The sequence below is a fragment of the Anas platyrhynchos genome, chromosome 18 (genome assembly GCF_047663525.1).
Source record: "Anas platyrhynchos isolate ZD024472 breed Pekin duck chromosome 18, IASCAAS_PekinDuck_T2T, whole genome shotgun sequence".
In the NCBI taxonomy this organism is placed as follows: Eukaryota; Metazoa; Chordata; class Aves; order Anseriformes; family Anatidae; genus Anas; species Anas platyrhynchos.
In genome coordinates this window covers 9,548,951-9,559,633 of record NC_092604.1, presented here as the reverse complement: position 1 = coordinate 9,559,633, position 10,683 = coordinate 9,548,951, and the positions used below count along the sequence as shown (strand labels likewise).

General features: G+C 62.5%; 1 protein-coding gene across 1 annotated transcript; it reads left to right on the top strand.

Annotated features, from left to right (window-relative positions):
• The first annotated feature begins 4,342 nt into the window (after positions 1 to 4,342).
• Positions 4,343 to 10,108, top strand: BARHL1 (BarH like homeobox 1). The gene is made up of 3 exons (XM_027470616.3): positions 4,343 to 4,902; positions 8,023 to 8,245; positions 9,685 to 10,108. Exons 1-3 carry the CDS (start codon positions 4,470 to 4,472, stop codon positions 9,977 to 9,979), a joined length of 951 nt encoding a protein of 316 aa, XP_027326417.2. The 5' UTR covers positions 4,343 to 4,469; the 3' UTR covers positions 9,980 to 10,108.
• The last annotated feature ends 575 nt before the right edge of the window (positions 10,109 to 10,683 follow it).

The window sequence follows — 10,683 nt, the reverse complement described above, 5'->3', positions numbered from 1 at the left end:
ACTTGCGTGGCTGCCAAACGAGCACGCTGCAACCAAGCCCACGCAGAGCTGCTGCTTCTCCAGGACAGGTCCAAAAAAGCAGCAGAGACCACAAAGCCAGACTGCAACAGGGGCTGGCGAACGGCCCCGCAGCGCCCCAAAACCCGGTGCTGGGACCCCAGGAGGGCCGAACCTCGCAGCCTCGGGCCTGGGCGGCCTCGGTGAGGGCCGATCCCGGTCCCTGTCCTCATCCCGGGGCCGCCGGGACTCGGCCCCAGCACGGCCCCGCCGCCCCCGGGTCCGGACGCTGCTTGTCCTGCAGTGACACCCACTGGTAACGGGCTTTTAGCGCTGCTGCAGCCTCCCCGCCGCCCGGCCCCGCTCGCCGCAGCCTCAGGCCGCCGGTCTTCCCCTTTTCTGCCCCCTTTTCCCCCCTATCCTCTCCCCGGGGACGCTCACTCGCTTCCCGCAGCATCCCACCGGGGCCGGGCGCTGCCGCGCATCCCTCCCTGCGCCCTCCTTCGCCGTGCGCCCCGGCTGGGCTGGGACGGGAATTCGGAACAGAGCCCAGCACAGCCCCCAGGCATTTTCCTTCCTCCACCAGACCCTCTCTGGGTACTGCTTTGCCCCTACCAGATATTTCAAGGCTTACCCTTGCCACAGCCAGGGCTGCAGCCCAGCAATCCTTTCCCTCCGACCCCTGGAGGTCCTGGCCCTGTCGGGGCTCTGCCTGCACCCTGAGCCCCCAAAATCAACCCCAGGGATGTGTCAGGTGCCAGCAGAGCCTCACCCCACTGCCAGCAGCGCCCCACAAGCTGGGGTGTCCTGCTGACCCCAAAGGCACCAGCACCCCAGAGATGACCACAGCATCAGGGAGCTCCCCCCCATGCCTTCATGTGTTTGTGAACAGAAGTGGTCTAGGACATGGGTTTAAGGGCAGCTACGTTTGTTTTGTATCAAAACGAGACATTGTTGGGGCTGGAAGAGCCGAATCCTGCAAACACACGAGTGGAGCACCACACCTCTGGTTCCCTGCCCTGTTTCTGGTTCCCTGCCCACAGCACCAAGGCACCGCCGTGGCCAGCAGGCCCCATCCTTCCTGGGACACCCCCCCACAGAACGAGGTGCAGCGGGGCCATGTGTGCAGGGCAGCGTGGAGCCCACCCCGTTCACGCTGCGGGCTCTGCTCCCTCCCAGGAACAAGCAGCCCCTCCTCCAGGATGGAGCCGGCTCAGAAACTGGGAAGCCCTCATGGACACGGCTCTGGAGGAGCTGGGGTGGGAGGAAAGGGCTTGGGGTGGGAGCAGCAGGCATCACCTGGGGCACACGGCCAGTGGGACATGGAGGCAGCCTGCCCCAGTGCTCCATCAGCCCAGCTCTTGTGCACGGGGTTGCTCCTAAATTGGGGCTGGCAGGATGAAGCTGTGTGGTGTGGCATGGGGTTTTGCCCCTTCGAGGCCCAACACATCCTCACGCACCCCAGGGTTTGTGCAGAGTTCAGATTGACCAAGGGAGGAAACTTGCGCCCAGTGTAGACACCAGAACTGTGTGACCAAAGTCACCCAAAGTGACAACCGGAATTAATGAGTTTTGAACTGATAGAGGGGGGCTCTGTGTATGGTTAAAATGGGGCGTGCTTCTGCCTTGAGGCGTTCTGTTCTAAAATGATTTAATAATAATATTAAATAATAATATTAAGTAATATATTAAAATATTATTAATAATAATATAAAATAATATTTAGAAATCATATTGATTAATGTCATCCACACTAGCACGGGGACAAGAGGTGCGGGTGCCCCTGTAGCTGCTGGGACCCCACACGTGGCCCTGCAGTGAGTCCCTGTCCCCAGGGCCTTGGCTAGGGACAGCACAACGCAGGGTCTGCTTGGGGTGAGGATTGGGCCCCTCCCTGTGCCCCAAAACCTTGCACAGCATCAGAGTGAGTCTGATCGGTAACATTTCTCGTGATTGCTTGAAGGCAGGTGCATGGTTCAAGGGGAGGAAGCGGAGCAGCAGAGCCATCAGCCCAACCTGGTCCTTGGGCATGGCTCATCCAAATCCTGAATCCAACCCCACTCCCAACTCCATCCCGGTCCCATTCCTGGCCCCAAACCGGTGCCGGTCCTGATCCCAGAGCCGCTCTCCATCCCATACGGGCTGTGCTGCTCGGATGGGGTGGGGGGAGCACCAGACCCCGGCAGCCAGCCCAGTCCCACTGCGGAGCTGGGACCCCAGTGGGTCCCTGCCCCATTTCCCACTGGGACCAGTTCCTGCATCTGTTGCTCTGCTCCAGCCCCACCGGGAGACACGGATGCTGCAAAACCAGCCCAAAACAGCCCCCAGAGCCCCCAGCAGACAGGACAGGGAGGGACGAGCAGCCCCCCCGTCCCCCCCCAGCCCCACCATTCCCCCCCCACACCGGCTGCGCTGCGCCTCCAGGCTGGGGGCAAGCAAGGGCAGGGGCCGAGGCTGATTTTGTCCCGGGGTTTGTCCCCCCGGCGGCTCCTTTTGTTCCCTGCCCCGAGCCCGGAGAGCCCCGAGCCCTTCGGGGCCGAGGTGCTGGGGCCCTGCCTGCGCCGCTGCCCGACAGCTGGCAGCCGGGCGGCCGGGGGGGGCTCTCCCCGCTCCCACCGCCTCCAAGCTGCCGGCCGAGGGCGGCTTTGGAAGGGGGACAAGATGCAGCTGCCTGGCCCGCGAGGGGGGAAAAAAAAAAAAGGAAGAAATCGAGGATTTGAGAAAGAACCAGGCACGGCGCGGCCGCACGCCCACGGTTTGGGGACGGGATTTTTTTTTATTTTTTTTTTTCTCTCCCCAGCTCCACGGCGAGGGCTCGGCCCCCAGGAAAAGCCCCCGAGGGAGCCCCGGAGGAGCAGGATCCGGCCCCCCAAGGAGGAAGGTGGGAGCCGGGCGTGAGCCCTCCCCCGGCACCGAAACGCCCCGACGGGGCGGGAGGGGAGGGAAGGGCAGGGAGGGGAAGGGAAGGGAGGCTGCGGGGGGAACGGGCCGGCGGCGGGCAGGGCGCGCAGGTCGGCGTTATTTCAAATAAAAATCGGGATCGAGAGTAGGAAAATTCCCCCCCCGAGCTCGGTCCCTTCCCAGCAGATCGCGGAGGCGATGCCCGGGCAGTTTCCCGGTGCTTTCCCCCTGCTTTTTTGCCGAAGGAGCGCTGCAAAAAGCGCTGCGCCCCCCCCCCCCTCCCGCAGCCCATTGCCAGAGGATGCAACGAAATTCGCAGCCCCGAGGCTCGGCTCGGGCTCGGAGCCGCCGGCTCGGCGGAGGGTGCCGGTGCTCTGCCTTTTCTCCTTTTCTTTCCCTTTCCCTTTTTTTTTTTTTTTTTTTAATTCCCAATGCCCAGCAAAAAACTTTCCCCACTCGGATCGGCTAATTGGGGGGGAGGCGAGCAGAGAGCAGCAGCCCCCCCCCCGCCCCCCCGCGGCTAATCACCCCATTACGAGCCCCATCAGCGGGATGATGACAGCAGAGAGGGGCGGAAACCGCCCGGCAAGCGCGGGGCTGCGGGCGGCAATTAATTCCCGGTAATCAAGCTGCAAGGTGTCGCCGCCGGGGAGTGACATCCCCCAAAACGCCTGGCGGCCAATGGGCGCGTTCACACGGCTGGGGTGCGGGGGGGGGGGGGCCGAGCCGGAGTGGCACAAGTTCTTCTCCCCCCTCCTTTTTTTTTTTTTTTTATTTTATTTTGTAATTTCCCCCCCCCTCGGGGAAGCGCGGGGCTCCCACCGCTGTCCGAGGTGCTGAAAGCGGTGCCGGCTCCGGAGTGACTCCGGCTCCCGGCAGCTGTTCGAGGTGCTGACTCGCCGGCTCCGGTTTGACTCCGGTTTTCCCCCTCCTCCCGCCGCCACCGTCGCCTCCCCCGGCGTTGTCCGAGGTGCTGGCGGGGAAGGGGGGCGCCGCGGCGGCCCGACGGCTGCCCACCCCCTCCGCCCTCCCCTCGCCCTCCCCGCTGAGTTGATTTGGGGATCATTAAGCGCTTAGGGCGCTGCGAAGCCTCACTATCGATCGCTGCCTCCCCTCCTCCGGCTGCCAGCCCCCGGGCTGCCCCCAGCCCCGCGGCTCCGCGCAGCGCTGGGGTGGCCGGGCAGGGGCCGGGACCCCCGGCTGAGGTTGGGGTCCGTCCCCCCCTCCACCTCCACCACCCCCTCGGCGGCCAAAGTTTGACTCTGCCTCCCTCTCCCCCTCCTGTCTGTCTGTCTGAGTGCAGCTGGGCGCGATGCTGAAGACGGAGCAGCCCTGGATGTAACGCGCGGCGCCTCGGAGAGCCCGGATCCCAGGCTGAACTTTGCTCTTTTTTTTTTTTTTTTTTTTTCCTTTCACCTTTTTATTTTTTCCTTTTTTTTTTTTTTTTCCTTTTTTTTTTTTTTTCCCCTTTTGTTGTTGTTGTTGCTCTCACCGTTAATTATCGTTACCAACCCTCTTCCGCCGCGCCCTCCCCGCCGATGCCCGTGTGAGCGCCAGCACCTGCGGGGGCCATGGAGGGCTCCACCGGCTTCGGGATCGACTCCATCCTCTCGCACCGAGCCGGGAGCCCGGCAGGGCCCAAGGGGGACCCTCTGGGGGGCGACGGGAGGTCCCCGCTGGAGCTGAGCCCCCGCTCGGAGGGCAGCAGCGGGTGCCCCTCGCCCCGCTCGCCCGGCCGCGAGTGCCTGGAGGCGGCGGGGCCGCATCTGCAGCCCGGCCAGGGCTCGGCTCCCTCCCAATCCCGGACCGTCACCTCGTCCTTCCTCATCAGAGACATCCTGGCCGACTGCAAGCCCCTGGCAGCCTGCGCCCCTTACTCCAGTACCAATGGACCTCACGGCGGGCAGGAGCCGGCGGGCAGGATCCCCACCAAACCCGGCGAGGACTTTAGGGAGAAAATGGAAAAAACCACCAGCAGCTCCTCCTCGGATTCCGAGTACAAAGGTAAGAAAAAGCCGCTGGCCCTGGGGGGGGTGTTTCAGGGCAGCCTGGCCCCGAAACCTCAAAACGCGCCGGGAGCGCCCCGGGGCCGGGGGGGTGGCGGCAGCGGTGGCTCCCGAAATGAGCGCGGGGTCGGCACCAAGTCGGGAAAACTTTGGAGAGGAAAAGGTCGGAGGGGCTGGGTGCGGTGGCAGGGGCCGGGGCGCTTCGTGCTTTCTCCAAAAAAACGCCCGGGGGATGCTCCGGGTGCTCCGCGCCTGCCCGCGGGGAAAGCGGAGCCGAGAGCCGGGGGCGGATTTCTGCCTGGGCAAAACACAAGGAAAAAAAAAATATAGAAACGATAATAAAATCAACACGGATTTTACCCGGTATTTCCCCTGCTCCGGTAACAAACGAAAGAGAAAAGTCGGCGGGAATTGATTGGGTTCGTCTCAGCGTTATTAGCCCGGTTATTATTTCGGATTATTTCGAGCCCCGGGCTGAAGCCGCGGCGGGGAACGGGGCTGAAAGGGCTGCGGCTCGCCCCGGGCCGGGGTTTCGGCCTCCCCGGCCCCTCGCAGCCTCTGCCCGGCCTCCCCTCGGGCAGCCGGGCCGGGAGGAGGCAGGGGAGCAGCACGGGAGGTTTGGGGTTTGGGGCTCTCCCCCCAGCCCGGAGCAGGTTATCCCGGCAGCTTTCGTCCATCCCGCTTTCAACATGCCCGAAAAAAAAATATAATAATAACTTTCACCCAGGAAAAAAACTGTTTGCAGGGGGAGGCGAGGCTGCCGAGGCTGGGGGAGAAAGGGGAGGCCGTGGCTCCTCGCGGGGCCGCTGGATTTTGGGGTGCTGGCAGGAACTGGGGAACGGGATAGGGCAAATGTCCCCGTTCCCTCCCTCCCCCCCAGGACCTCTCGGAGCAGCCTCTGAACGGGTTGAAGAGGGAGGAAAACTGCCCCAAAAAAAGCCTCCGCGCCCCGCGGGAGGCCCCGGCCTCTGCGGGAGGATGCGGGGAGAGAACCGCGGGGCTCGGCTCCGCCGTTTGGAAGGGCTGGGATCGAAAACAGCCGCGCTTCCTCTCTTCGGGTTTTATTTTCGGTTCCTGAACATCCTCCCCTAATTCTCTCGCCTTTGTCCCCTTCCCAAAACCGCCCGGAGCTGGGAGAAGGGAGGCAGGGACGGAGCGGGAGCGCTCAGCTCAGTTCAGGGCACCGCAGCCAGCGCCGAAATTCCTCCTAAAACGGGGGAAAACGCTGCTTAAAGAGGGGAAAAACATTGCTTAGAGGAGGCAAAAACACCGCTTAAGGGAGGCAAAAACACCGCCTGAAAGGAGGGAAAAAATCACTGCGTAAATAGGGGGAAAAACACTGCCTGAAATAGGGGGAAAAATCACTGCGCAAACGGGCTTTAAAATCCCCGCGTACCGGGGGGGCAGAAGCGGGTCCCCGCGCCCAGCAGCGCCTTTTTTTGCTGCTTTGGGAAGAGCCTTTTTGGGGGCGAAATGCCCCCAATTTACACTGCCTGGGGGCTGCGCGGCAGGGCCTAACCGGCGGGATTCGGCCCGAGCCGAAATGCCGAAACCCCGCAATATCGATTTTTGATATTTTTGTTTTGGTTTTGTTTTTGTTTTCTCGTTTTACGCCAGGACTGGCCGGGGCACAGCTGCGGAGCAGGACGGGGAAGCCGCCGCCGCACCGAGCGCAGCCCCGCGGCCACCGGGACCCCTCTGGGGGGAGCCGAGGCTGAGCCTCCGGGGGGGGGGGAAGAGAGAGGCCGGAGGAGGGAATTTTCTTCTTCCAGGGCTGCGAAACCTGACTTTGCCTCTGCCCCGGGAGCAGAAAGCTCCCCAAAACTTTCGGGCATCTCCCGGGGCCGGCCGGACACCCCCCGTCCTCCCAGGCCGGGGTCGCTGCTGCCCCCCCCGGGCGGAGCCGTCCCGGTGCTGGCGGCCTCCCCCCGGCCCCGGCTCTGCCTCCTCGGCCGGAGCTTTCCGGTTGAAGGGTTTCTCTCCCCGGTGGCTCAATTAACCGGATTATTGTCTTCCTACAGAGAGAAATCAGCTCGCGTTCAACGCGGCCCCGGCCCCGCTAACACCCGGCCCCGGGAAATTTAGCATAAAGCCCGCAAAGCCCCAGCGCCGAAAATGGCTCGAGCCGGAGCCTTTCTGCCTCCTCCTCTCCTCCACGAGGGTGGGGAAGGCGAGCACCGCCAGGCTCCTTTTCCTTTTTATTTTGGCGCTTTTGTTTTGGTTTGTTTTGATTTGTTTGGGTTTGTTTTAGGTTGCTTTTCTTTCATTTTTTTCTATAATTTTCTTTTTTTCCCTATATTTTTCTTTTTAAATATATATAAATTTCTTTTTCTTTTTTTTTTTTTTTTCCTATATATTCTTTTTTTTTTTCCTCCTCTCGGCTCTTCACCCCTCCGATGTTTCGCGGTGTAAATCCCGGTGTCGCTCCGCCGGTGCGTGGGTACGGAGGGCGCAGGCAGGCTCCGCACCGCCGCCCCCAGCCTCCGCCGCCGGCTTTGAAGCCCAAACCCGGCCCGGTCGGGGCCGCTTCCCCAGGATTTCGTTGAGAACCTCGGGAGAAGGAGGCTGAGTCCCGGCCCCGGCAGCAGCCCGGGAGGACGGAGACTTTTCCGCACGGGGGAAGAAGAGGCACCAAGCCCGGCGGCTTTCCTCTCCAAAAACTCGGCCTCCCCGTCTTTATTTGGGGTTGGTTTTGTTTTGGGTTTAAACAAGGAAAAAAAAAAAAAAAAAAAAAGAGAGAGAGGGTGGGGGGAGAAAGTAAAAAGAGGGAAAAACAAACCCTAAACTAAACGAAATGCCCGGGCACCAAGAAAGCTGTGGGGTGTCGGGGGTGCAAAGCCAGGCAGGAGGCTCAGGGAAAGAGCAGGGGGGACGCGCAGGGGTCGGATCCTGCCCCCCTGCAGCCGTCGGGGTGAAAAGGGCCGGGTCCGAGCGAGGGTCCCTGCGAGCCCCCCCCGAGTTAAACCACATCGGGGTGCGGAGCGACCACGCCGTGAATCCGATTTGGTGCCCGTGCCCCTCTCCTCCGGCTTATTGCGGCGGGGGCTCGGCCCCTTTTTGAGCCTTTCCCTTTCCCTGCCTGCCCTGACCTGGCCTCTCTTCCTCCCTGTCGGCCCAGTGAAAGAAGAAGGGGACCGGGAGATCTCCAGCTCCCGGGACAGCCCCCCGGTGCGGCTGAAAAAACCGCGCAAAGCCCGCACCGCCTTCACCGACCATCAGCTGGCCCAGCTGGAGCGCAGCTTCGAGAGGCAAAAATACCTGAGCGTGCAGGACAGGATGGAGCTGGCGGCCTCCCTCAACCTCACCGACACGCAGGTGAAAACCTGGTACCAGAACAGAAGGTAAAAATTCCCCCCACCCTCCTGCCCGCAGCGCCCGGTCCCATCCTGTCCCCGCAGCCCCGCTCCGGGCCCCCCCGATCCTCTCCGTTTCTCCCGTTCCCAGCTTCCTGCAGCCCCCCCCGGGGCTTTTCTCCCCCATCCCAAATTCCAGGGGGGGGACACGGGGCCGGGCCAGGGGACGATCGGTGCTCCCCAGCCCCAGCGAGCAAGGGGAGCACCGGGCATCCAGCTAAACACAGCAGCATAACACATCGGGCCATTAATAATAGATACCAATTACTGCGTTGGGCATCAATAATTAACGGCCTTTACAGTAATTACACAATTATTATTATGATGAATAATTTACTGGGGGAAATAGGTTTAGCGCTTCAGCGACAAAACAGCAAAAAGGGCCGGAGCCGTTTGGTGGCTTCGATTGATTCAGCCGGGGGTGCCCACAGCCGACCATTGCCCCCTGCGGACCGGGGGCAGCGGATGGCAGCACCCCCACGGCCCTCTCCTTTTTTCCCCCCCCGGTTTGAACCCTCGCCCCCCACCCCGATTTCCAGCCCCGTTCCCGGGCTGTAAAACCCGGCCGCTCCGCCAGCGCTCTGCGGGGCGGTTTGGGGGTGGCGGGGGCTCTGTGTGTGTGCACACAAACAGGTACAAATACAGACACAGAAATAGATATAAAATATATACACGGAGAAATATAGGTAGAAGTATAGATATAGAGAAATATAGACACGGAGAAATATAGGTACAGAGAAATAGAGATAGACAGAAATATAGAGAGAGAGAAATAGAGAGAGAAATACAAATACAGAGAAATAGAGATACAAGGAAATAGAGATACCAAGGAATATAGATACAGAAGAATATAGATACAGGGAAATACAGATAGAGAATAATATGGATAGAGGGAAATACAGATACAGGGAAATAGAGATAGATACAGAGGAATACAGACACAGCCCCCTCCACCCCATAAACCTCAAACGAAAGCCCCTCAGCGCTGCCCCCCGCGGCAGTCCCGGCCCGGGGAGGGGGGTCCCGGCTCAGGACCAGCACGGGCTGGGGGGGGGGGGGCTGCCCTGCGGAGCTGTGCGTCCACGAGTGAGAGTTTGGGATTTGGGATTCGCAACCTGCATCTCCCGGCCCGGGAAGGGGCTCGGAAGGTGCCCAAGGGTCGGGCCCCAATAAGTGGCCGCCGGGAAAACCCAAACCCAGGGCTGTGTGGGGACACCGGGGAGCCAAGTCCTGCTGCCCCGCTAATGGGGGCGATGGCCCTGTCCCATCCCATCTCATCCCAGCCCAGCCCATCCCCGAGGTCCAGCAGCGCGCACCGGGACTGCGCAAGGGGGCCGGGAGGAGGGGGGCTCACCAAAACCCCGTGCGCGCCCTTTGGAGCATCCCCCACCACCCTCGCCCCCCTGTCTCGGCTTGTCCCCCCCCAGGACCAAGTGGAAAAGGCAGACGGCGGTGGGCCTGGAGCTGCTGGCCGAGGCCGGCAACTACTCAGCCCTGCAGAGGATGTTCCCCTCGCCCTACTTCTACCCGCAGAGCCTGGTCTCCAACCTGGACCCCGGCGCTGCCCTCTACCTGTACCGCGGACCCAGCGCGCCGCCCCCGGCCCTCCAGAGACCCCTGGTGCCCCGCATCCTCATCCACGGACTGCAGGGCGGCAGCGAGCCCCCCCCACCCCTGCCCCCCCTGCCCGGCGTCCTGCCCCGGGCCGCGCAGCCCCGGTGAGCCCCGGCCTCCCGGGACCCCCCCCCCGCCCCCCTCCGCCGCAAACCCCGGTCCGGGGGGGGGGGACCGGAGGGGGCCAGCCCACCCCTGGGGCCACGAGCAAGCGACAAATATAAATATATATATATATAAAGGAGACTCCCTCCCTCCCCCTCGCCCCCCACCACCACTTTTTTAATACGCGAAGAATGCAAGGAGCAGGGCTGGGGGCTGCCAGAGCTGCCCCCGCCCCGCTTTGCCCCCTTGGGCCCCCCAGGGGCAGGGGGGGGGCTCTGCTGTTCCCCCCCCCCACCCCGACCCGCACCGGGAACACGGGCAGGGGGTGCCCGGGGGGGGACTTCCCGGACTGGGGGGGGGCTTTGCCTTTCCCCTGAGCCCCCCCCCCCACCCCGGCTCCGGAGAGCCCCCTCCTCGCCTCCCCCGGCCCCACAGCCGGGAATGGACCCTTGGGCTGGGCGGGGGTGGTGGGGGGGGGGCAGCGGGTTTTGGGCCGTCCGCACCCGCAAAAAAGCGGCGAACTGTAAATACCGTGCGCAAAATGTATATGAATTATTTATTTGTGAACCCTGAGGGCGTATTTGTGTAAGTGATGCTTGTCAGTCTGTATCCCGGGGCCGGCCCGGCCGGGGTAGGGAGGGGGGGGTCCGGTGGTGGGGTGTAAGGGGGGGGCGGCTCTCGGGCTCCCCGCTCTCCCCCTTTTTTAA

Excerpts from the sequence above, each read along its gene's own strand:
- BARHL1 (XM_027470616.3), top strand. The coding sequence starts at position 4,470 with ATGGAGGGCTCCACCGGCTTCGGGATCGACTCCATCCTCTCGCACCGA. Across the intron at positions 4,903-8,022 it reads CTCGGATTCCGAGTACAAAG|TGAAAGAAGAAGGGGACCGG; the intron begins GTAAGAAAAAGC and ends CTGTCGGCCCAG. Across the intron at positions 8,246-9,684 it reads ACCTGGTACCAGAACAGAAG|GACCAAGTGGAAAAGGCAGA; the intron begins GTAAAAATTCCC and ends GTCCCCCCCCAG.